Here is a 27,482-nt window from a genome sequence, read left to right as displayed (position 1 = left end):
AAAATTAATGTGTTTTGATCAATAATTTCTCATTCCCCAGACGCTAGGTTTCATTTGACACTTTTCGTGTACTGTTAACTTTCAACTAGAAAGTCTAATCAAAGAAACCAGAGAAGTAAATTGCCCTCAAGGATTTTGCAGTCTTGTTTGATTTTATTCTTGGTATTTGCACTAAGAATTTCTTTCTTTCTTCCCACACACACAAGCTTGTGATTCTGTGTAAACTTTAGACTGTCACAGGTTTCTTAACCTATTCTTTGCAGAGGCTGAACTCATTTCACTGTAAGGACAAGATAAGCACAATGGTTTCGCCTTTAATTTAATTGCCTAATTGGGTCAGAGTGTTTACATTTCTCTCCATAAAGGAGTCTGCAGAGTTTGTGCAAGAAATCATTAGCTCTGTATAGTTAGAACTTACCTCTTTGTCAGTTGACCTTGGCCTTAGGAATAATGAATAAATAGAGATATATGAAATACTCATATAGTGGGCTTATTGTTTGGCCCCCGGACAATACATAGGATAAAAAATAGAGGCCAGTGCAGATCATTGATGCAGTTGGTGTTTGCCCAACAGAATTAGTTAACCAACCTACTTGATAACTAGCAGGCCATTGTACAAGCACCTACACAGTCCTGTAAGCTACTGACTTGGTGTAAAGGCACTAGATTGGCTGCTAAAATGGGACCGTGCATGACCCACTGCTTAAACAGGTAAAAGTGAAAATTAATAAGGTTTTAAACTAGTAGCAAGAATGCTAGTGCTAGTAGTATTTCTACTATAAACTATAGGGCTCATGAACGTGTTTAAATCCAGTGTGCAAAGTGCAGTTTGGGGTGCAAGTCACCACTTACCCACAGTGCAGGGTTTCCCAAAATTCCTGTGCAGTTGCATTTGTGAGGTGGTGATGGGCCTGACCATGTAGCCTAGGTGTTAATATTTTTGTGGAGCACTTATTATTATAATGTTAGATAATGTATGAGACCACTTTCCCTGGTATAGTAGGACCTACATTTGATATAATATTTCAAATGCTCTAATTGCATCGTTTTATGATTGTTTCCAGTGTAATAATATGTTTAACTATTCTACAGGAACCACATCGAGCAGTAACACTGTTGTGGCGGGCCAAGATGGTTTCCCTGATGAAGACAGCAGAATACTAAAAGAGACAGATGATAGGTTGGTAAAGCAGTTTTATGTACCTTACACATTCATTTTATCAGTATTTTTGGTCACTTACATATGCCAGTGATGCAATGTTCCCTATCAATTTTTTTTTGGCTGTGTACATACAAATTTTCTTTACTGCACAACTGTGTGCACAGAGAAGTGGATGGGTCAGAATAAGTGCAAAATTATGTAATTCTTTGTGCACATCACAATTTGATGCATGTACTGGACTCAAAATGTGTGTTAAAACGTGCACACAGCATAGAGGGAACATTGTTCATATAGAGCATTTTGTCTGCTACACCTGCTAAGAAAATGAGACCCTCTGTAGGGTTCTGCCTAGCAGAGGATAAGTGCTAGGCACTCAGGGATTCAAGCAGAGACAGTTACATAGAAAACTTCCTTTTTATTGTATGTGTTTTATGGCTAGCTAGCTTTCCAGCTTGTGACTGTAGTGTGATATCAGTATCCCCGCAGTAATATCATATCTATGTATTTATTTTATGGCCTTATTGTGTTCATGGGAATCCTTACCTTACCTTACCATTCTTTTCTAAGGTTTAGCAATGTTATCAAAGCTCACACAAGGCTGGAATCCAGATACAGTAACAGCTCAGGTGGATCCTATGATGACGAAAAAAGTAAGTTCTTGGAATCAACAAAATACAAAAATCAGTGAAGGCAAAGTATTCCTTCTAGACTAACAGTCAGTTTCTTAGGTCACACAACATTTCTTATCTATACATACTGGGTTCGTAGTCACAGAACATGTGATTTTTATATTCCATTTTATTCCCTGTAGATGACCCAGTCTCTCCTTATATCAGCTGGATGTTGAATATTGTGGAAACTAAGCAGCCACAGCCTCTACCTATGCCTTGCAACGGTGGCTGTTGGGCTCCTCTTGTTGACTATCTGCCAGAAACTATTTCTCCTAGAGCTCCTTTGCATCGGTGAGTGGAAAACTGTTCCTTCCTGTATAGAGTTTGGTTCCTTTTTCAAGACTTTTAAAAATTTAAAGTAAGCTAGTGAAGTTGAGTCATTTTCTCTTTTAAAATCTAAGCCACAGAGCATGAATTGTAGCTTCCAGTTCCCTGCAAATGTCTGAACATCAGTCTCATGATAACAATGTTATATTTCAGTGCGTGCAAGCATCTCTCATGCTGCGGTGTGTTATCAGTGCTGACATTTTCTGCATTGCTTTACCCTGCCAACACTGAAAACATGTTGAGAAACTCAGAGCAGATTTTTTCCTCCTGTTCTTCCTTGGTTGCTTAACTCTCAAATGGGAGGCTGCAAATAACTAGCCTGCAAATATGCTTTGAGTATTAGTTTTATATTTTTAGGTGTTAAAAAGGGCTGGAATTGATTGGTCAGAATAGAATCAAGGCTTTCCATTTGTTATAGTATAGAGTTCACCTTCACAGCTCCCTGGTCATGGAATTTATTTTCCTAGCTACATTGTTGCATGCCTCCCAAAACTTCTGTAATCCACACCAGTCAGGCCCAGTCCACCAATCCCCATTTCATTCCAGTAAGCCCTGCTGGACTTGGAGTGTGTCCTGCCTAAATGGCACACTTGGGATAAATGTTGTTGCCTTTGTTGATCACTTCTGGATCATAATGTGAATATCCAACCTGTCCTTGAATTATTATTGAATTAGAATCCATAGTTGAAGAGTGAGTGAGTTGTAGGCCACTAATTTAGAGGGTCAAACTGTACAAGTACACTGGCACTCTTGACGCAGTAAACTCTTGTGTTTCTTTGTGTAGGTGTAACATTGCTGTCATATTCATGACGGAGATGGTGGTGGATCACAGTGTGAGAGAAGACTGGGCACTTCACTTGCCTTTACTGCTCCATGCACTCTTCTTAGGTAAATATCTTCGGCTTTTACCTGCAAATCTTATCATTACAGTCATGCGATAAATAGTTAAAACATGAAAACTGGAATATCCAGTTAAACCATAGAAACCAATTACTGGAAGCTGAGTGCTGTAAATGATAATATGTTTTACCTGTTTTACTGATCAAGACATGGTAGACTTGACCAGTTATTTGATGACATTTCTAGATATTTTGTTATTTTTGGGAGGGGGTGGTAAATCTATATTTTGAGGCTATAATCGAGACTGATATACAATTGTTTTTAAATAAACAATTCCTGGAGTTTTCTCTTTCCCTGAGAAAAGTCGCCACATTCCTCATTGTGCCAATAGCCTTAAACAGAATGGACTGCAGGAACAAGTCATATTATGGACTCATTTTTATCTGATTCTTTTCAACCCGGGAGGAAAGATCAGCAAATGTAAACTTCAGGATAATCTGACCTTAATGCTTGAAAATAATCATTAAGCAGCGCACTGGTGCATGGTACACTCATATGACTGACATAGTAAGAATGCCAAATTGTCTCATTTTAGAGATAAAGATTTACCTCTCCTGTACTCCTGGTTCATTGGCTTAACTTGCGTGTCTTGGAAAATAACCAATTCTTTTCCTATATCCCAGGAGATGTTTTTTCTTTCATGTAAATTATATTATATATAATGATTTATAAGGGCATATTTTAGTTTAGGCATCTTGGTCTGGCGCTTTTATATTTAAAAAAAAACTTAGGGTGTTGGTACTTCTGGTACTGGTGGGCAAAATGCTTGCTGCCCCCATTGAATTTCCCCGTTTGATATGAATGGTAGCTGCATGGGTAATTATTGACCAAAACTGTAGCAGTGTGCATAGTGTTAATTGTCCATGCTTGATGACCTGCCTCACAATGAACGAAACTGCCATGTGTTTGCTGCCTGACCACTATTATGAAGATCCCCCCATAACCTATATGTATAGTCCTTTGTACTTTAAAGGGGTTGTTCACCTTTAAATTAACTTTTGGTATGATGTACTCAGTTTGCAACTGTTTTTCATTTTTTATTATGTGTGTGTCCAAATTACCCTAGCAACCATGAGTTGATTTGAATAAGAGACAGGAATATGAATAGGCAAGGGCCAGAATATAGAAATACAAGTAATAAAAAGTAGCAATAAAAATACATTTGGCGCATTACAGAGTATATGATTTTTAGATGAGTGACCCCATTTGAAAGCTGGAAAGAGTCAGAACAAAAAGGCAAATAATTAAAAATACTATAAAAAAAATAGAAAATAAAGGCCAATTGAAAAGTTGCCTCTGTGCTCTTTCTTTAATGCCCAACACCCACACAAGTACCTGTTATAAGTAGTGGCAATCAATAGGCGCATCCTATTTTTAAACTGTTAGGCAGGGACGATCACTAGCTGGGACTGGCGGTTTGGTGGAAGGGTTGGAGAGGGGCACTACAGCTCGCCGATATCCACTTAATGGCACTTTTCCGACCGGTTACTCGTGTCCAAATCTTGGACTAACCTCAAAGGAAGGGTGGTGTGGGAGGGAACGAGGTGTGTTCTCGATATCGGAAGGTCGCTTCCGCCTCCCATTACTTCGCTACCTCTTCTCTGATACGAGGGGCGATGTGAAAGTACTCTTGCAGTCGACACTGGGCCTCTCAGGTGGAAGTTGCTAGTTACGGCATTTGGGCTTACGGTGTACACATTGGGCTTGATCTTTATATGCCCACACAGCTCCAAACGCCATCCATCCCTCACATGTACTGAGGCACGCCAGCACTGCAGCAGTTGGGATTGATGTTGGGCAACAGATGTTACTGTAGTATAAGCCCACATCATAGTCTCAATCTTATGTATCGTATACTAGCTGATGACCTCGTGTCTAAACAGCTACCCTACCTAACCTTGCTTTTAAGATCTATTCTCTCGTGTTAATTTGGATTATTTAATAAAAGTTAAGTTTTACTTTGTACAGTTGGGATCTCGGATAAAATAATGGGATGGTGCAATGACATGGGACACGCTTTTCTTCTCCTGCTTTAATTCTATATATCATGTGACCCTGCACACCATTAATTTGCTATATCTTTATCAATGGATGGTGCTACCTACTACCTTTTGTTGCAGCAATCAAAACACCCGTTATCCAGATTGTCTACACACATGTATGGGGTATTGTGGGCTAAGATGGTAGTTTTTTGTGTGAACTGTAACAGTGGAGGGGAGTGACATATTAGTTTGGGGAGGCTACCAGTGCATAGTTTTCCATCATATATATTATATATGGCAATTTATTAAGCCAGTAGCTCATGAGTAACATGTTGCTCACCAACCCTTTTGATGTTGCTCCCACTGGCCTCAAAGCAGGTGCTTATTTTTGTTTGTGTTTTGGTTGTATAAAAACTGCCAAACAGAGACTCCTGTAGGCTACCAGTCCCCATAGGGGCTACCAAATAGACAATCAAAGCCCTCATTTGGCTCCCAGGAACATATTCACGCTTGTGTTGCTCTCCAACTTCTTTTACGTTTAAATGAGGCTCACAAGTAAAAAAAGGTTGGGTTTAATCTAACATCAATGCAGTATACTGTAGCTACATCAACTTCTATTTTCCCTACACCTTATTAATATTAAAATGCCTCTGCCTGCACTTTTCACAAGCACTTTTACCAAAAGTCAAATGCTAGAATTATTTATGCTTCTTAATTAAGGAAATCTATGCTAAAGGGAAATGATTTCTCTGTACGACTGGGAATCAAAACCTAAATATATTACTTTCCCTGGACTGTAAATTGTGGTTTGTTGGTGGATGAACCTTTTGAGCATTGTGTTGGCCAAGGTTGCTCTGTTCCCATAAAGATAATTTTAGAAATCTAATGTTAATGCTGTTCTCAGCCACTTTTTCAAGCAGTGCAGGCTTCAGTACCTAATCATAATGAAGTATAGAAAGTTATTATAAATGGCAGACTTGATCTTAGCTCCTCAGATGGGTATTTAGCAATGGGATGTAGGATGGCACTACATTTCACAGTGAGGCTCACATACAGTAGGATCTATGGATTTAGGATGATTGGTAATTAACAGTAAGTATAGTATGTTAATCAGTTTGAAAGCCTTATTTTAGGCAAATATTTAATACTCTTCAAAATAATTAGCAATATCTAGATATTCTACCGATTTTCTGTTGGGCAAAGAATTTCCAAAATTTTCATTTATTTTGATTAATGTCCAACTCAATTGAAGTGAGTGGGTGTGTGTGGAACCTACTAAAAGATTGTGCCAATGGCACTTTCCATGTGATCAGAGTTTTTATCTCCCATTAATCTAAGGAGAGTAATGATATAAAGTTTTGCTATTCGTGGATGTTGCCACATTGTACAAGAGTCTAATAGTAATATCATATCCAACACTAATATCTGAATGTAATGTCACGTGACGTCTTTCTCTGGTAAATATACAGGTATGGGACCTGTTATCCAAAATGCTCAGGACCTGTGGTTTTCCGGATAATTGATCTTTCCATAATTTGACTCTTCATGCCTTAACTCTACTAGAAAATCATGTAGACATTAAATAACCCCAATAGGCTGGTTTTGCTTCCAATAAAGATTAATTATATCTAAGTTGAGATCAAGTACAAGCTACTGTTTTATTATTACAGAGAAATTCTTTTAATTATGTGCGTAAAATGGAGTCTATGGGAGAAGACCTTTCCATAATTGGAACTTCTGGATAACGGGTTTCCGGATAACGGACCCCATACCTGTAATCCTAAAACCCAGGGCTTTGAGGAAACAGCTGACCATGTGTGAATGACCTTTCTGAAAATGAATGATTTGGTACAGTGATCATTGGAGCATATGATCAGAGAACCCCATTTCTTTACTGACTGCATATTGTATCACATGCAAAGGAACCATATTCTTCTAAAATCAAACCTTATTGTTATTAATTTTTCACTAGGTCTTGACCATTACCGACCAGAGGTGTTTGAACACAGCAGAAGGCTCCTTCTCCATCTTTTAATTGCCCTCTCTTGCAATAGCAACTTCTCTTCTGTTGCCTCACTTCTCCTTCAGGCCAGAGAGGTGAACGAAGCCAAAACACTCACCATTCAATCTTCCTGCCAGTCAGAATTTACTTATACAGGTACTTAATGGGCAATTGTTCCCTGGTCTGTGTCAGTTAAGTTCTCTGTTTTCTCTCTATGCATTGCTTTCTTATTGCATACATGTATTTTGTAAGTTTGAGAGGAGCAGAGAGATAATCAGATATATACATTCATAGATCAATACATCTACAGTACACAAACCTTTGGAAGTTGTAGGAAGAGACAGATACATAAAGATAGATAGATTTAGAAAGAAATGTAGATACAGTAGACAATATAGAAGGATCAGTGTGCAGAAGACTTTTAGGTTTCAGTTAGTTCCTATAACATTAAACCACCGAAAAAAGGAGGGTGCACAGGATATAGAATTTGTTGATCACTCACCACTTAGAAACAGGTGGTCCAGATTAGGGATGCACCGAATCTAGGATTCGGTTCAGGATTCGGCCTTTTTCAGCAGGATTCGAATCCTTCAGCCCAGCAGAACCGAATCCAAATCCTACTTTGGAAAAAATTTGTGAATTTTTGTCACAAAACAACATATTGCTGTTTCCCCTACCCACCCCTAATTTGCATATGCATATTAGGATTTGGTTCGTTATTCGGCCAAATCTTTCACAAAGGATTCTGGGGTACGGCCGATTCCAAAATAGTGGATTCGGTGCATCCCTAGTCCAGATGCCCCAGACCCTCAGCTTAGGGATTGGATAAACCAGCGACAATTGAAAAGAGGGTTATCGGACACTCACAAGGGCCGCCAAAAATAAGTTAAAAATAGAAAAAGAGTCCATGATTAGGTGCTCAGGGGGGCACGGAATGCTTAGGGCCAATGGAGATATTGTTAATTTTAATGTATTACAAAAAATATTATATTTTTAACTTATTTTTGGTGGCCCTTGTGGAATCTTTCTGGGTGCCCGATACCCTTTTTTGTTACTAACACACCAGGAGGTATAGTACAACAGATTGGAGCTGCAGGTTAGCCTTGCTTGATGTATATACAGAAAATACTTTACTTTTAGCTGTCTCTGTCATTGCCAGAGGTCTGGGTGCACATGTTGTGTTTTCCCAGCTATTATTAGTGTTGTGACAAGGCATGCTGAAGTTATAGTCCAGTAACATCTGGAAGGTTGTAAGCTGTATATAACATACATAATTAGAAAGATTTATCTAGTACACGTGGATGAGATATGAGTGCATTCCAATGTTATCTGTCTGGCACGTTGCAGGTGGCTATGACTTTCTGCGGGAGTATCAGTCTTCTCCTGTGCCAGACTCCGGTCTGAGCTCCAGCTCAACCTCCTCCAGTATCAGTCTGGGGGGAAGCAGCGGAAACCTCCCCCAGATCACTCAGGAGCTTGATAATGTGGACACATCAGCAGAGACAGATGAAAAGGCCAGAAAGCTCATTGAGTTCCTGACCACCAGGTAAGCAGCTGGCAAGCTAAGCATTTGGTTATCTCAGCAACCCACTGATGAAATGTCTCTCTGCCTTGTGTTTGGGTTTTGCAACACAGTGCAGTTTGGAGCCAATATCCTGAATGTCTCTTGGGATTCAGACATCCAAATCTGCTGGCTGCTGTTTAACTCTAGCAATGCTCAAGGACTTTCTGTGCCTGGAAAAATATTTGTACTATATGAAGCACACATGTCTTATTTTAGCACAAGCTGCATGTAAGAGATGGGCACAGCAAGACACAGTCAACCACAACTTTACATGGGATGTAACTAGAGATTAAAAGAGGTGCAAGCAGCTCACACTTCTAACCAGTGGCCAGCCAGATGTTCCTGAACTGTTGTTTGTAGCAAGCATGGTAAACAGAGAATAGTTGTAATAGCTGTTCAACAACAATTAGAGAGAGATTAAATGAGGTGTAAGCAGCTCACACTTCTAACCAATGGCCAGCTAGATGTTTCTGAACTGCAGTTTGTAGCAAGCATGGTAAACAGAGAATAGTTCCAGTAGCTGTTCAACAACAATTATTGGCTCAATTAGAGAGCCTATAAAGGCATATTTATTGGGATATAACAAACAGACCGATATAAAAGCAACATTTTCAACATCATTGACTCTCTATTATTTCTGCTTTCTATACAAGATTTAAAACATTGGAACATTTTGTATAGTGGTTATATTTATACATTTACTGTTTTCTCAGATCTCTCCAATTTGCTGAACACACAATACTGATTATCTGAATGGTCTTATTTACTGTTTTAGGCTTATTTAGGTTTTTCAGTAGATTGGAAATTGTTAGCATATGATTAAATATTGTAACTGTAAGAGACATAATAATAAGATCATTTCAGCTTTATTGCATTATGATGAGAGGTATCATTAAGATGAATCATAGGTGAAATATGGGAAGAAGCGGGCATGTTGTGTCATATCTGTGCACTACTTGGTGTGTTTGTGATTAACAGTGCAGGAAAGGCTGGGTGCGCTAGAGCTTAACATTCCAGCGGTGCATGTTCTTTCAATCAAATCATGATAAGGCGTTCCTAAACCTGTCATTTTTGTCAATTTTTTCCCATATTTTCAGCTGTCGCAAAACTTTCCTTTTCTAGAAAAAACAGCATCTTTTTTTTTTAATAAAATGAGTTTTTGAACGTTTGTAATGTGAAAATATGGACGTTTTTCAGAATGTCTCTCTAGGGTTTGTAGACAGACAGATACATTGAATTGCAGATGTAAAGCAAACAACAGTGCCATCTACTGTTTGGAAAGTGTTTAAAGTAGAAATAAAACAAAAACAAAGTAAAGATAGAAATGCTACACCTCTTTTTTTCAAACTTCCAGCCCAAGGCTACCACAGTACATTAGAGGTGAAGATCTGTGTCTCTAAAGATGCCCCTGTAGCTCCCCATCTTCTTTTATGCACATGCTCTGTGCTGCTGCCACTTACTTAAACATGAGGCCCACTCACACTATACTGTATATACAGTGAGTATATAAAAGTCACAATACAAAGTTGATGAATTTAGATTTGCATTTAGTATCATCTGAGTAAGCAGTGCATTCTGCATCAGAATGTATTAATAGTTGGACCTGCAGCATCAACTTTTATGACAAATGTAACCTCTGTTTCTGCTAATGTTTGGATGATTTCCAGCAACCCCTAAGCTTAGCAGCTCAGAGCATGTGCAGTGCCACTGACACTCAGATGGCCTAACACAATACAAATTGTTATCTGGCTATTACTTTTGAGATATAATTGGTTTTTCAGTGTGCTTCCTCAACCCAACATATTTCCTACTGCAAATAACTCAACAATGCTGGAATTGGTCAGTTAGAGCAGGGGAAATCTGTCAGTGACTTGCAGCATGGATGTGTTTTTCGCAGTCAGTAACAAAGTGCGATTGAATCAACTCTCAAATATTAGTTCATATTAAACTACTGAATTTTAGTCAGGCTTCAAAATATGTTCACTCTTTTCAGAGCTTTTGGGCCACTTTGGTGCCATGAAGATATCACGCCTAAGAATCAGAATTCCAGGAGTGCCGACCAGCTGACCAATTTCCTGCGTCACGTTGTGTCTGTATATAAAGATTCCAAGTCAGGTAACGACTTTTTGTTTTGTCGGATGTAGCAGGGCTCTTCTCTCTTTTTGCCTAGAAATCTTGTATTTGGAATTTGAAAAGGAGAGGGAATGACTAGAAAGATGAGTAATAAAAAGTAGCAATAACAATACATTTGTAGCCTTACAGATAATTTGTTTTTAGAAGGGGCCAGTGACCCCAACCCCAATATAAAAGCTAGAAAGAGACAGAAGAAAAAAGGCAAATAATCCAAAAACTATATAAGAAAGAAAAAATGGAGGCCAATTGAAAAGTTGCTTACAATTAGCCAGTCTATAGTATCTATACATTTGTAGCCTTTCAGAGCATTTGTTTTTTAGATGGGGTCAGTGACCCCCATTTAAAAGCTGCAAATAGTCAGAAGGCAAATAATTCAAAAACTATAAAACATAAGTAATGAAGACCGATTGAAGAGTTGCTTAGAATTGTCTATCCTATAACATACTAATAGTGAACCACCCCTTTAATAAGTTTCAGTAAGATCATTTGAGGACAGCTGGTTAAAGGGAAATGCCACCCTACAACTGCAAGTAAATGTAATGTGAATTGTAGGTCTCCTGATTGTGACAGTATTTGTTGCTTATTATTTCATAAATGTTGCATGTATATCCCAGAGATTAATGGCCACTGTGCTCTACAGTGCTAAAGCATTAATAAATAAATTGTGATTTGTTAAAATATTTGTATTGTGTTCATCCCCAGGCTTCCATTTGGAACAGCACCTGAGTGAAGTGGCCCTACAGACAGCCCTTGCTAGCTCCTCTAGACATTACGCGGGACGCTCTTTCCAGATTCTTAGGGCCCTTAAGCAGCCTCTGTCTGCCCACGCCTTATCTGACCTTCTCTCCAGATTGGTGGAGGTTATAGGAGAATATGGTGATGAAATACAGGTACGTTCAGACCCTGCTTTGCCTTACTTATAGGTGTGATTGAACGGTGCCATCTTTTTTAGGGGCATGCAGAAGTATAAAGCAATTGTAAAGAAAATAATTTTCAGAAAATATCAGGCAGTAATATGTATTAACAGTAAGTGCACCACCCCAGGTTGCTTTAACACGGGGTCAGGTATAGCACATGAGCAAATTAGAATGAGCTCAGACCTATTATAATGTGGCGATCAGAGATTTGGCTAATTGCCACGTCATTCACTTTAAAGCCCTGTCCGGATTTCCTGATTTGGAAATCCAAACAGGCAGTTTTCCCCTGGACAATCCTTCCAGTTGGCAACCCTACATGTAGCTCCCTACACCAGCTCTGATTCTTTCAGTGCCACTGACCAAATGCTAGATCTGATATTTGTAAAAAAACCAAGAACATTTTGCAGCAATAAAATAATTTTTTACAACTGTAGGAATTACAGATTAATGAGTAGGCCTCCAAATCCTTATTGCTAATACATGTTTATTGAATGAAGGTGCTTTGCTTTCTGCATCATATTCATTGAACATATTATTTTATAGGGTTATGTAATGGAAGTGCTCTTGACATTGGAAGCGGCAGTCGATAATTTAGCTGACTGCTTGAAGAATAGTGACCTCTTGGCTGTGCTATCCCGGTAAGCTGATTTTGATTTTAATTATGGTGTTTTATTGATAACGTGCCTCTGTATTACATATATATAATTTAGTGTAGCAGTGCAGAGCCTTGGTTGAGAATTAGCTGTAAACAGGGCAGAACCTAGGTAAGAATTAGGTGCACTGCGACTTCAGCTGTTATTGTGACTCTTGAAGTTGTAGTTCAGCAACATCTGGAAGGCCACATGTTGCCATTCCAAGGTGTGGATGGTCAGAAGTAACATAATCCTGACAATTTTTAATATTTCTCTAAAAATGTAATAATCTTCACTAATGTACTCATATATTCTACATCTGAGACTTCAAAGCAAGTGTGATAGTACTATGTGGTGCACAGTAATGCCCCTTAGTGCTCATGCATGGAACACTTACACCTGGTGCAGTGGCTTTCAAGAAATTCCAGTTCATAGTTCACAGTGTTGTTGACCTGTACCTTGTGGCACCCAGCTCTACCTTGTCTGTGCAACAAGCAAACTAGGGGGTGTCCCAAAAGATGTCTACTGTCTGACCATCATTCACCTATACAGTGGAACCTCAATTTTACATCCCCTAATTTTAAGCTTTCCCTCATTTAACATTGTTATTTTGTGGTCCCACCTATATATTATACATAATACATTTCCCCGATTTTACATTTTCCTGGATTTTATACCAAATCTTTTCTGGTCCCCTAAAAAACATAAAATACGGGTTCTACTGTATATGCAGTGTTGGCAAGTGCTCTTGGTGCTGCATACATCAGCGCCCCACAATCAGTTCTGGGAGGAAAGAATTGGTTGCAACATGTAAATTAGCTAGAGGTAAGGTGCGTTTTGCACATAGGCCATATGTGTTTGTTTCTCATATGCACCTAAATCGTTTACCGCATATTTTCGAATATTTTTCGGAAACTATCTTGCTACAAGATGACTATGAAGATTTTATCTTGCTACAAAAAGCTTGTTTTTTGTTTCCAGATCATCGTCTCCAGACTTGAACTCGAGCAGCAAATTTACTGCAAACCGAAAAAGTACTGGCCAACTAAATGTAAATACTGGGATGGTAGGTGGCAGCACAGCAACGACTGAACGCAGTAGGCACCAGAGAAGCTTCTCTGTTCCTAAAAAGTTTGGGGCAGGTGACAAATCTTCTGATCCTCCACGAAGTGCCACCTTAGACCGAATTCAGGCTTGTACTCAGCAGGGGTTCTCTCCTAAAACCAGAAGCAGCTCATCTCTCAAAGACAGTCTCTCGGATCCATCTCACATAAACAACCCTACCAATTTGTTGGCCACCATATTCTGGGTTGCTGTTGCCTTAATGGAGTCTGATTTTGAATTTGAGTACTTGATGGCACTGAGGCTTCTCAACAAACTTTTGTCTCATTTGCCTTTGTACAAATCCGAGAACAGGGAAAAGCTTGAGAAACTGCAAGCGCAACTCAAGTGGACAGACTTTTCTGGACTGCAGCAGCTCTTGCTTAAAGGATTCACTTCTCTCACGACAACTGAATTGACCCTCCACCTGTTCAGTATGCTGACTCCAGTGTCCCGAGTATCCATGGTGGATTCATCACAAGTCATAGGTAAGCTTCATCCAGATCTAATCTGCCAATGAATTTGCCAGTAATTGCCGTTCTCTTCTTTCCTATTAACTTTTATACTTCTATATTAAGCCACATAGGGTGATTCTTAGTATTTTAAATTTACTCCTTAAGGGAATAAATTGAGAACAGTAACAATTTAATATCATTTTAAGTGGCAACCATTTCTGTTCTGTGTTTTTAGCAGAAAACACAATGCCCCAATCTATGCTCTGCAGGGCAGCACTAACATTTGCTTTTCTGAAATAGGACATAAGGGATATAATGTGCTTTGCACATATAGAGCAACTGGGGATCCTTCAGGGTTCCTATGGCTATCAAGAGTCTGGAGCTACAGTCTCTGTTCTTATTCCCCTAAGTAGACAACATACTCCCGGAAGTAACTTACAAACTTTAAAAACAGTAACTCAAAAACAATGAACTTGGGAAGTGAAGTGAGAATGCTAAGAATTCAGAATTTTCCACTTTTTTGTCGAGTAGCCCTGCTTTGAGAATTCATTACTAGGAGCGATACAGTCCAGTTGTGCATTGTATTGTGCATTATATTGTGCGTTTTCTTCTTGTTTTAGGGTTCCCCCTGAATATCTTGTGTTTGTTACCTCATTTGATTCATCACTTCGATAATCCGAATCCCTTCTGTAAGGAAATAGCTGAGCGAATTGCACAGGTAATGTGACTCCTTCTCCAACACTAGTCTGTTCCTTATTCTCTACCATGGTCACTCTACATTATAATATTCTCTCATTCCCATTAGGTTTGCCTGGAGGAGAAAAATGCAAAGCTCTCGAACCTGGCACATGTGATGACTCTTTATAAAACTCACAGTTACACAAGGGACTGTGCTACGTGGGTGAACGTGGTGTGCCGTTACCTGCATGAAGCCTTCGCTGGCATCACCATTAATATGGTGACCTACTTAGCTGAGGTAACATTCCAGTCTAATATTCAATATCTATTTTGAAATTGAACCATACAGATGACCCTTCCTGTGTTAACTGCCAACAACCCTTGAAAGTCTTTGGCTGAGTATGAGGTGTAGCACTCCATTTACTGAGAACATACAGGCATTTGTAAAGAGCGTTCACAATAGTGGGTATGTGTCTTTGGAAAAGGTTCAGTACAATAGTGAATGCATAAAAGGGTGCGGGAAAAAGGCATTCCGAAAATCATAGTGAATTTAAAAAAGTAGAGCATATGTAGAATAATATTAAAGGGGAACTATTACGAAAATGGAAATTGAAACTTTGCAAATACAATCAATTAATAATTTGGGATAGCTTTTGAATTAATCAAGTTTATGTTCACTATCCTGCTCTCAGCATCTGTTTCTCTTTATTCTCTCTTCTTGCAGTGGTTGGGTGTCAGATATTCATTGACAGTTAGATCCAATATATCTTATAGGGCAGCTCCTTTCCTAGCAGATGAATTTGAGCTCATTTGAATAACTGATTCCAGTACAAACAAAATCTAACAAAATAACTGACTTATGCGCAAATTCTGCATGTAGAGAGACGTGATATGTGGTGATTTTAATAGAGTGAGCTCTAATATATATTCTAGGCAAAATGAGCCCCCCTATAAGATATATTTGATCTAACTGTCAATATCTGACACTCAAAAGACAGAATGAAAAAAACAGATGCTGAGAGAGGGATGGTGAATATAAAATTGATTATTTCAGAAATGGTACTGAATTTTTAATTGATTATATTTAGAAAGTTTCTTATTTCAGTAAGATGAAGCTTTAATTGAATTTTCATTTTCGTGATAGTTCTGAAAGTAGCAACATAATACCAATTTTATGGAAATGAGGGGAGCACATAATGGTAAGAGGTGACTGTGCTGTTTACTCGTGTTTTTTTTTTAATAAAAGCAGTGTAGAGTTCCTTTTTTGTAATTCCAAAATATAATATAGTAATATAGGGCTAATATTTTAATGGTGAGGTTTTTTAGCTGTCAGATGATAGGTTATTTGACCAGGAAACTGTTTTAATTCTTTCATAAAATAGTCTCTCTGATACTAATTAGCCTGAAACTGTATTATTTTCACAGCTCTTAGAAAAGGGCCTCCCTAGCATGCAGCAGTCTCTTCTGCAAATCATCTACAGTCTTCTAAACCACATGGACATGTCCCTCATTCCTGGCAAGCAGTTCAACATGGAAGTGCTAAAGACTATTGAAAAACACGTACAGGTAAGAATGGCTTTAGCGTGTACTTGTATATAGCACTGACCTAGCAGAGTTTGTGTTGGTAATCTATTCTGTCTACTGATTTAAGTGTACAGGTATGGGACCTGTTATCCAGAATGCTTGGGACCTGGGGCTTTCCAGATAACAGACCTTAAGTCTACTAGAAAATCATGTAAACTTTAAATAAACCCAATAGTCTGGTTTTGCATCCAATAAGGCTTAATTATTTTTTAGTTTGGATCAAGTACAAGCTACTGTTTCATTATTGCAAGTAAAAAGTAAATCATATAAAAAAAAATGTGGATAAAATGTAGTCAATCGGAGACGGCCTTTCTGTAATTTTCAAATAGCAGGTTCCTGGATAACGGATCCCATACCTGTATATAGATATATACACTCATTTTTTCTTTTTAAGAGTGTTCACTGGAAGGAAGCCCTGAACATCTTAAAGCTGGTTGTGTCTCGCTCTGCAAGCCTAGTGTTACCTGCCTATCAGCATGGCGATTTGACAAAGCTCGAAATCAGTCGTCTTTGGACAAGTTCCTCGAAAGCGCTCCCGGGGAAAACTCTGGATTTTCATTTTGATGTCTCCCAGGTAGATCATTAGTCTGAACTATTTCTGTTTTATCTGATGGGTACTGTACCTATGGGAATTCTTGCCTCCATGCTACCTTTACTATAATTCCTCATACTGCAAATGTGCATACGGCTAAGGGCAACAACTCTGAGTTATACTTGGTAAGCTGCCCATCTATACTGGGATGTATTCTGCCCCTAGTGCAGATTTATTAGCAGAACACTGCCATTGTCAGTGGCCAGTAGCATTGATATGCTTTATAAGTCTCTTTATTTTTTTTTCATTTAGACCCCTATCATTGGCAGACGGTTTGATGACTTACAAAGCTCTGCTGGGCGTGACGGTAAAGGCAGAGCATTGCCTGTCACTCGGAGCACTTCTTCCACCTCCTCTGGCTCCAATTCCAATGCTTTGGTACCTGTCAGTTGGAAAAGACCTCAGACTTCTCAGGTATCCATTTCTGGTCAAATATATATATATATATATATATATATATATATATATATATATATATATATATATATATATATATATATATATATATATATATATATATATATATATATATATATAGTCAAATACAAGAGTCCTCTGCACTCAACCCATTATCAATATATTTAAGACAGCGACATTTGTGCATACTGCTACTAAAAACCCTTACCCTTTAAACAAAACAGGGATTGTTTGTCCATATATTGCAATATATTTAAGCTGGCCAACTACATATATATATATATATATATATATATATATATATATATTATATATATATATTATTTGCCTGGAGCAACACAGTTCTTATTCAGGTTAAACAGTGTAATGTGAGAGGGGGAAAAGGGATAGTTTTTGGGTATGACAGAGGGAGCATTTGGCCTCGGAAAAACCCAAATAACAGCACTGCTGTGCATTTAGTTATATTTACTGGATATTCTTCAGGGATGTTCAAATTGCATTCCTCCAGCTGCTGTTGAAATACATCCCACAAGCATCTAAAGGCTTGATATATATAATGCTTGCTATCTCAAGTTCCTTCTTGTGTCAGACAAGAACAGACATTACCACTCGCTGAGCTCTTTGTTTAGAAATGGATACAGTTGGGGCACAGTAACAATGTTACTCTAGCAAGTGACAAAAAAAGTGGTATCAAGTGTTTGCATAGCCTACAGCTAGTGTGTGAGATCATTACAGTTAGACATGAGAGGATTTCAAGTGTTTGCTCGGGTAAGGAAGGGTTTGACTAGGTGAGATCATTAAAATCCACTGCTGCCTCGTGGTAATAGCTGATATAGATGAAGCAGCCAGACATGTTTTGTGAATTCTGGGCCGAGACTGATAGTAAGAATATATTGCATTAAGAAGGAGCACTTAAAAAGCATTAGAGAGCCTTGTCTTTTCCTGTGTTTCCTGTTACTAATATGATGGCAACTGCGCTGTTTAATCAGTAGAAGTGGAGCCAAAATAAACTCTCTTTTCTTTTTTTTCTACTTTCTGATTTCACAGAAGAAGACGAGGGAGAAGTTGGTGAATGTCCTTACGCTGTGTGGCCAAGAGGTTGGGCTCAGCAAAAACCCTTCTGTAAGTTCCTCTTTCCACTGGAGTTATCTCAGTTGTCTTATATTGCTGTCGTGTTTCCCGTTCTTCATATAGAACGCCATTAATTGTGCTCAGGAAAGGCGAGAACTAAGATGTCATTTCAGAAAAGTACCAAGATTCTGCGTCAGTGTTTTTCTGGAGATTGCTATGCAGTTCCATGGCAGAAAACATCTGTTTCCCTGCCAGCGTCTAATGATAATCTTAAATACAGCAGCATATGTTTTGTGTTGATTGGGATAAAACGAAGCCATTTGATCATTTCCTCTCTGCCTACAATGTTTGTGTGCTTCGTGATTCATCAGGGATATTAAAGGGCCAGTGCACTCAGAAGTGTTGAAAAATATGCATTCCTTCCATACTTAGAACATAATAAAATCTATAGTTGTAGTTATATTGTCTGTCCCCTGTAATCTGCAGAGTCACTATAGGAGAAGATGAAATACTTCGCTCACACTATTCTTGGGATAAGGAGAGTGCATTAGCATTAAAAGCAATCACATCAAACATGGCTGCAGCAGCTAAGATTTAGTTGCAGTTTTCTGTATGCAACCGGCAATAACTCATTTCAGAGGGTTTTTTGTTTTACATGGTATTTGATGTAAATACTATGTAAAAACTATGACAGTCACCCATACAATAGAAGTTACTCTAAAGGTCCCCATAGATGCAAAGATTTTTCTTTGCTAAACGACCAATTTTAGTCAAATCCGACCAATCCGTCAAATTATCGCGCAGTTAGTGAGAATCGAACGATTGTACATTTTAGGATTTTTCATCCGACATCTGTCTTACATTGAAACGATCGTTTCGAGATAACCGTGGACTCACGATAACGAAAAGTATTTTTAAGATCTTTACATCTATGGCCAGCTTTAAGCTATGACACATCTTGATTGCAGCTACTAGAAAACCATACTTTCTCTACATGACTTCGCATGACAATCATAGGTCACCCTGGAGAAGACCCACATGGCATACCATTAATCAAGGGGTTCTGATCACCCCTACAAGTAGTGGTAATCAAACTGTCCTGGATGACATTGCCCATAGGATACAGTTTCTATATCCTGATATATAGTGAACCTCCTTATGTTAAATATAAGGATATTATAAGTTACCGAGTAGTCCCATGACTATAAAAACACCAGGCTGAAGGCCAAGTATTTTTATAAAGGTCACTGAACTCTTAGGTGACTTCTAATAGCTTCATATTTTGCTAAAGGGTTTATTTATTATAATAAACAAGTTTCAGTGAGTCATGTGGCAGAAATGACATCTTAAAGCTCTGATTATAACCAATGACATCACTAGGCACAGTTTATAAGGATATCATTTACATGATATTCATGGCTCTTGTGTATTATAAAGATATTAAGGCATATAGTATACACTTTCTTAGTGCAAATGATTCCACTTCCTCCTAAAAAATGTAAAAATGTACAAGCTCTGACACCAGAAGGTAGCAAATGTGAAAACTGAAAAAAGTGTTTGGAAGGTGAACAACCCCTTTAAATAACATATAAAAAAAACATAAAATAAATAGCAACATTAAAGCCCAATCATCTAATTAATTAATAATAATCTTAGGATAACCCTAACATAATCATGCTTACAGTTCATTTTTATTATGTCTGTCCACCATAAATAAGTTAATTTTCCCACATTCTGATTTTTTCATACAATTGCCCTGGTGAACTTTTTATTTTGGTCTTGGTCAACTCTGGACCCACCACCCACATCTGTTTGTATCTGTTTATATAATGTTTGCAGTCATGAGTCTTGCTGATTTACTATTGCATTTATCTAAGTAGAAATGTCCTGTGTGCAGCAAGTAATAGAGTGAGCCGACAGTGGTGACTAAAGGGTTACTCAGAGCGTCTCAACCCCCCATTTTCCCTGCATTTTCCCCTGATCTTTATCAACAGTCTGTTCTATTGAATTGAGTGCGTATAAACATTTGACGTATACAATTTAGACAATACAAAATGTGTAGCCGGGAGGAAGCTGCAGGCCTCGGCTCTTGAATAAGTTCCTACGTCGTCGCTCACTTTGTTCGGCAGCAATCTGGGGGCACCTGTCCAACATAAATACTCAGAGAGCAATCTAAAAATAACAAGCAAAGGAATTAGGTGTGTACTGGAAAGCAACTGGATGCCGAGTGGCGGCACTAGGAAGAGAAGCTTCTGGCCAGAGCAGCAGGCACTAAACGTTCCCATTTCTCAACTAACCCGCAGGTCATTTTCTCTTCATGCGGTGATTTGGATTTAATCGAGCACCAGACCAGCCTGGTATCCTCTGAAGATACCATCAGAGAGCAAGATATCATGGACGACACAAACAGCGAGCAGCAGTTCAGGGTCTTCAGGGACTTCGACTTCCTGGATGTGGAATTAGAGGATGGAGAGGTAAGATAAATAAAGCAGAATTTCCACTGCCACACTCTGTCCTTGCATACCTACACTGATCTGGTATCAACAGCCACCTTCACGCCTGTGTGATATCAGTCATATTACACAGCCGCTCACACTGATATAATAGCAACTGCCACGTTCACGCTGGTGTGATATCAGTCATATTACACAGCCACAAGCTTACACTAATATAATAGCAACTGCCACCCTCACGCTGGTGTGATATCAGTTATATTACACAACCGCTCACACTAATATAATAGTAACTGCCACCCTCACGCTGGTGTGATATCAGTCATATTACACAGCCGCTCACACTGATATAATAGCAACTGCCACCCTCCCGCTGGTGCGATATCAGTCATATCACACAACCGCTCACACTAATATAATAGTAACTGCTACCCTCACGCTGGTATGATATCAGTCATATAATAGCAACTGCCACCTTCATGCTGGTGTGATATCAGTCGTATTACACAACCGCTCACACTAATATAATAGTAACTGCCACCTTCATGCTGGTGTGATATCAGTCTTATTACACAGCCGCTCACATTAATATAATAGCAACTGCCACCCTCAAGCTGGTGTGATATCAGTCATATTACACAACCACCTGCACTAATATATTAGTAACTGCCACCCTCACGCTGGTGTGATATCAGTCATATTACACAGCCACTCACACTGATATAATAGCAACTGCCACCTTCACGCCATTATGATATCGGTGTTTTTACACTAATATAATAGTAACTGCCACCTTCATGCTGGTGTGATATCAGTCGTATTACACAGCCGCTCACATTAATATAATAGCAACTGCCACCCTCAAGCTGGTGTGATATCAGTCATATTACACAACCACTCACACTAATATATTAGTAACTGCCACCCTCACGCTGGTGTGATATCAGTTATATTACACAGCCACTCACACTGATATAATAGCAACTGCTACTTTCACGCCAGTGTGATATCGGTGTTTTTACACAGCCGCTCACCTTCGCAAATTTGCACCTGGGCAGTAACCCTTAGCAATTAGTAAGCTGCAGGTATGACATGGATTACCTCCCAGATTCAAATTTGCCCAGTGTTGTTAATGGGGTTATTGACATTTGAGTTAACTTAGTATGATGTAGAGCGTGATATTCTGAGACAATTTGCAATTGGTTTTCATTTTTTAGTATTTGAGGTTATTTAGCTTTTTATTCAGCAACTCTCCAGTTTGCAATTTCAGCAATCTGGTTGCTAAGGTCCGAATTACCCTAGCAACCTTGCACTGATTTGAATAAGAGACTGGAATATAAATAGGAGAGGCCTGAATAGAAAGATGATTAATAAAAAACAGCAATTACAATACAGTTGTAGCCTTACAGAGCATTTGTTTTAGATGGGGTCAGTATCCCCCACTTGAAAGCTGTAAAGAAGAAGGCAAATAATTCAAAAACTATAAAAAAAAGTAATGAAGACCAAGTTGCTTTGAATTGACCATTCTATAACATACTAAAAATTAACCTAAAGGTAAACGACCCCTTTAAAAAAAAAACATGTTTTGTATTCCTCTGCATATTACCTGTGAGTTAGCCATTCTTGAAATTATTGGTACAATAATTTTTAGCTTATGAACACTAAGTGACACTTTTAGGGCAATGCCACATGAACCAATTTCCCCCACTTAAAATGTCCCATTGCTGGCAATGAAAATTGCATCAAAATACAGCCATGGGCATTTTATGTGATTCTTACCTGAATAGGTGTATGTGCCAGCAAAAGGATATTGTAATGGGCTAAAGGAGGTTAAATGCCCAACAAATTCCTCCTGTGCCAAAGCAATTCGTGCACTTTCCCTTTCTGCTTTTTAATCGTCGTCATTCAAAGCCCAGCTTGGACCTTGTAAATATGGCTGTTGCCCCGCTGTGTTCGTCTGTAAAAAGCAATGTGTGTGTGTTACTGTGCTCAATCTGTTTCATGCAGACTTTAAAAAGCTTTTCATTTTTTTTTTGTTTTGTTTGTTTTATTTGTTTTATCTGCTAACCAGGAACTTCAGGTAAGATAATATATATATCTATTCTAAATTGGGAAGCGTTAATATGTGTACATTGTATGAAAGAAGTCACTTTAGCACACGGACAGCCACTTTCTGCCCTCCTACTCCTGTCAAACTCTCGGTCCGGCACAAGCTGGCCAAGGGCAGTGGGAGATGTAGTTCAGTAAGGGCAGGAGGGCTGATTTTGAAGCTGTTGCACTGTACCATTCTTCTCATTGGGTAGTCATAAATCCCATTACTTGCCATGAACTAGCTAACCACAAATAACTCTTTTCTGTATCTTCCTCTGCACTGCTATAACTGCATGTGAACATTAGCCGCATCAGAATGGATTTGCTGTTGTTCTCCCTGACAGCTGGGAGGCTTATCTCACTTATTCTATAACTTCACATTCCTGATTGGGAATGCAATGAATGTACAGCCAAGTGCAGATGTTCACTCTTCTGTATACCTCCTCCCCTTCCAATAGGTTTGAGTAAAGAAAATTGTGAATTATCTAGAAACAACTGAGGCAAATAATGACTGGGCAACTATTTCTCTCCAATGGGAGTATTATGGTTTCTGGGGTATCTCTGGGGCGCTGTGTAACCAACTTTGTTCGGAGCAGGGCATGGAGTTGAACCAGATTCTTGCCAGTCAGGATTATAATCTTCACAGCCCACAAATCTGCATTAGTAAGAATTAGAAACAAAATGTGGCAAACAGTGTCGGACTGGGACACCAGGGGCCCACCCAAAAACCTTAGACCAGGGGCCCACCGAGAAAATTTAGACCAGGGGCCCATTCTCAGTACTTCCTCTCCTCACTCAACCTCTATTCTCCTATTCTCTTTTAGGTATACATACCGGTACTATAATCTATTATTCCATCTATTTAGCCTATTAGTTCTCATAGAAATAGGGAATGACCATGAAATAGGCCTAATGTTTAGCAGCACAAGGACCCACTGACACCTGGGCCCACCGGGAGTTTTCCTGGTATCCCTGTTTGCCAGTCCGACACTGGTGGCAAATTCACCATATATCCAACAAAGTTTATGCAGTCTCCATTTATTCAATATACGTGGCTGACATTTGAGATATACGGGCTCCTTTGCAACCCACCATTTGTGTGCAAATAGCCATAGGCCTCTGCACTTGGTTTTGGAGCACAAAGACCTGCAATTCCCTTCACAATACAATGGTGACTGACTTAGCCTCTGTGGTGTATTAGTGAAGGGCCAGTAGGTGGAGGCACATAGGCACCCGACCCCTATATTCAACAAAATATTTGCAGAAAACAAAAATGCTGTTCATTTATTTTTACCCTTGCCTATAGGAGTTAATCTGGGATAACAATCTTATTGGGGGCAGATTTGCACCTGGGGAGTAAACCATGGCATCCAATCAGATGTTTGCTTTCATTGCTCTCCCTGCAGCTGGCTGAAAAATAAAAGCTAATTACTGATTGGTTGATATGCGCTACTGCCCAGTGTTTACAAAGGAGCTCCTTTCAGTTCAGTTGTTTCTGTAGCTGGGTGTCAATTTGCCAATTTGCAGTTGGTAAAAGTTCCAGGCTGTGTCATTAAATGACTATTCGAGACAGTTCTGTAAATACAATAAAATGTACTGCTCTGTATCATATTGTAAGTGTGGTCAGTTGCTGTACGTTACAGAAATGTGCAGTTCCATGCTGGGCTTCAGGTACAGAAAATGTTTTATTCTGCTCCCTTCTTTGTGTGGGGATAATTTGCTACTCAGTGCCAGGCTGTAAGTAAGGAAGGATACTGCTCTCTGCTTCACTGTAAGTAAAGTTACTTTGTGCAGGGTGTATGTAAAATCCCAAACAAATAGAGTAGTGCTACACAAACACTCTCACCACTTTTTGTAGCTTTGGTTGCCCGACTGTGACTCTGTCTGCTCAGGTCCAGGCGATATTCCAGAAAATATTTCAGCGGCACTCCGATTTAGTGAAGAAATTGTAATTTATTCATGCCTCAAGTTAAGCGACATTTCGAGCTTATCCAGCTTGATAAAGGGCTGGATAAGTTTGAAACGTTGCTTACCTTGAGGCATGAATAAAGTAAACATTTTTCACTAAATCGGAGTGCTGCTGAAATATTTTCTGAAGGTTGTATTTAAAAGAAATGTGTCTCTGCTTGCCATGTTGTAAGAAAAGAAAATGCCTCCATGCCAGAGCAGTAACATAACTAGAGGGGGACGGGCCCTGGTGCGGGACACGCAGCCGGGCTCCCCGTCCCCCTCCGTACGTGATTTTCGGCACGCATTTCAGTGGCGCATGAGCTGACGGGGGGCCCTGAGGGGGTGCGGGCCGTTGTCCACTCGCACCCCCTGCTCCCCCGGTAGTTCCGCCACTGTGCCAGAGGCTGCAAGTATAAATAATTCTGTGCCAGTTTTTACTCTGTCACACACACAAACTTTGTATAAATACCCAAGCAAAGACTGTATGGCATTCCCTGTTATCAGTGACTGAATAAAGATGATTATTATTTTGATGGAAAAACAATTGTTTGCCTATATACAGTAATCTACATTGTTTACAATTAGGGATGCACAGAATCCACTATTTTAGATTCAGCCGAACCCCCGAATCCTTCGCGAAAGATTCGGCCGAGTACCGAATCCTAATTTACATATGCAAATTAGGGGTGGGACGGGGAAAACATCTTTTACTTCCTTGTTTTGTGACAAAAAGTCACATGATTTCCCTTTCCGCCCCTAATTTGCATATGCAAATTTGGATTTGGTTCTGCCGGGCAGAAGGATCCAAATCCTGCTGAAAAAGGCCGAATCCGAACTGAATCCTGGATTCAGAGCATCCCTATTTACAATGGGGATGAAGGTTTTCAAAAACATACAAAAGTATGTTGTATGTTGTGGAGGATTTTCTCTTAATTGGTTGGAGGCTGATTCTGGACACACGGTATAAGGCTGGTGGTACATGGACTCTTTGACCACTCTGCTCCCTGGTGGGGAACAGTCAATACGCTCCTCTCTGACTCCTTCACACATGCTCTTCATGTACTGAGGTCCGTTAGGGATAATTATATATTCATGGCATAGCCACAATTCTTTTGATCAGCTTGGCCCAGCTTTAGTGTGGAGGTGCTTTAAGGTTCTGAACATAGACCTCTGTTCTACTCCCTGTATACACTCTCTTTGGGAGACCTCATCCATTCTTTGGAACAATATGTATAAGAGGATTTGCAGTGTTTAAGTCATATAAATATCATGGAATCAAGGGAGCCAGTGGAGAGAAAAAGGAAGCTGAGAGATTTGAGACTCATTCAAAAGATGAAAATAATTGATGATGGAGCAAGGAGATTTAGGAAGGGTGAAATAGTTGATAGTTAATCTATTTGTGGATGGAATCTATAGTTTTTGATGTCTGGAGTTACACTCCTTAGGAGATTGTAGAAAGGTTAGTGATTCTGTTGGTGAAGAATGTTGAGGTTTATTAAATAATGGAAACAATCAGAGTGGATTTGTTTTTATTTGTGAGCTTGCTATAGTCAGGATTGATGTGAGCATAAGTCCATGCACTGTGGGGCTATTGATATAGGCAGCAGAGTACTCGTAACCATAAGGCATGCATGTTGTTTCAGGGGGAAAGCATGGACAATTTCAACTGGGGAGTACGTAGGCGTTCCCTTGACAGTCTGGATAAGTGTGATATGCAGCTCCTGGAGGAGAGTCAGCTCTCGGGAAGCACGCACAGTCTGAGCAAACTCAACCATGACGACACAGATGAATCATCAGAAGAGGAAGATCTCACCACTAGCCAGATCCTGGAGCCCTCTGACTTAGTAAGTCTCTGGCCTGATGTACAGTGTTTGGGGGGGGGATTTGCCTCACTCTTTCTTATATTTTATTCAGGTGATTAGAACAGTAGTGTGTTCAGGAAGATCTTTCATGCCTTAAATGAGAAGGAAAGGTTAAAACTAAGCAAGCCTCATCAGAAAGGTCCATCTAAATATACCAGTAAACCCCCAAAGTAATGCTGCTCTGAGTCCCCTGTCAAAAGAAACACTGCATTTCTTTCCTTCTTTTGTGTACACATGGACTTCTGTATCAGACTTCCTGCCTTCAGCTTAAACTTCATTGCCCTGGGCGTGAGCATGCTCAGTTTGGTCCTCTCCCCCCCTTCCCTTCTCTGCTGTAATCTGAGCCCAGAGCAGGGAGAGACTCAGGCAGGAAGTGATGTCACACCACGTTAATACTGCAGCTCCTATCCTAAACAAACAGAGAGTTTCTAGAGCTTTTTACTCAGGTATGGTAAAACATTCTACATAACAAATATAGCATTCTAGCTTGCACTATTGCAGCTAATCTATTGAAAAACTGAATTTTATGTCAATCAAATTTAAATAATTCATTAAAAAAAAGGCTAGAAATCTTCCTGTGTTCAGCCATTGAGACATATATATATATATATATATATATATATATATATATATATATATATATATATATATATATATATTATATATATATATATATATATATATATATATATATATATATATTGTGCTCAAAAGCTGTAAGTTTCACAATTTGCTGAATTCAAATTCAATCAAAGTTGAACTATTCGCTTTGTTCTAAGATAAACTTGTTAATGGGTGACTAATTCAGACTATAACATTTACTAGATGACTTACAAATTGCCATCATGCAAATATCTATGACATAAAATACAGTTCTGTGCACAATTATGGGCAAAGATTGACCTAATCAATTTAAATGGGTGGGTCACCTTAAAGTT

At 39.1% G+C, this 27,482-nt stretch overlaps 1 protein-coding gene across 6 annotated transcripts in view; it reads left to right on the top strand.

The window, feature by feature from the left end:
* The window catches only part of fry.L (FRY microtubule binding protein L homeolog), a 266,400-nt gene that overhangs the window by 211,917 nt on the left and 27,001 nt on the right, over positions 1-27,482 (top strand). For 4 of the 6 annotated variants that reach the window (XM_041580759.1, XM_018244668.2, XM_018244666.2 and 1 more), the window contains 19 exons: positions 1,093-1,180; positions 1,730-1,812; positions 1,974-2,124; positions 2,945-3,048; positions 7,015-7,200; positions 8,392-8,590; positions 10,602-10,723; positions 11,444-11,631; positions 12,202-12,296; positions 13,272-13,879; positions 14,467-14,564; positions 14,652-14,822; positions 15,950-16,090; positions 16,503-16,682; positions 16,953-17,114; positions 18,165-18,239; positions 20,492-20,662; positions 22,713-22,721; positions 26,326-26,526. In XM_041580759.1, the coding sequence (XP_041436693.1) occupies positions 1,093-1,180; positions 1,730-1,812; positions 1,974-2,124; positions 2,945-3,048; positions 7,015-7,200; positions 8,392-8,590; positions 10,602-10,723; positions 11,444-11,631; positions 12,202-12,296; positions 13,272-13,879; positions 14,467-14,564; positions 14,652-14,822; positions 15,950-16,090; positions 16,503-16,682; positions 16,953-17,114; positions 18,165-18,239; positions 20,492-20,662; positions 22,713-22,721; positions 26,326-26,526 (3,032 nt within the window). 6 annotated transcript variants of the gene reach the window in all.

This window comes from Xenopus laevis, chromosome 2L (assembly GCF_017654675.1).
Source record: "Xenopus laevis strain J_2021 chromosome 2L, Xenopus_laevis_v10.1, whole genome shotgun sequence".
NCBI classification, from domain to species: domain Eukaryota; kingdom Metazoa; phylum Chordata; class Amphibia; order Anura; family Pipidae; genus Xenopus; species Xenopus laevis.
The sequence above is the reverse complement of the archived record's forward strand: the minus strand, read 5'-3'. Positions and strand labels throughout refer to the sequence as shown.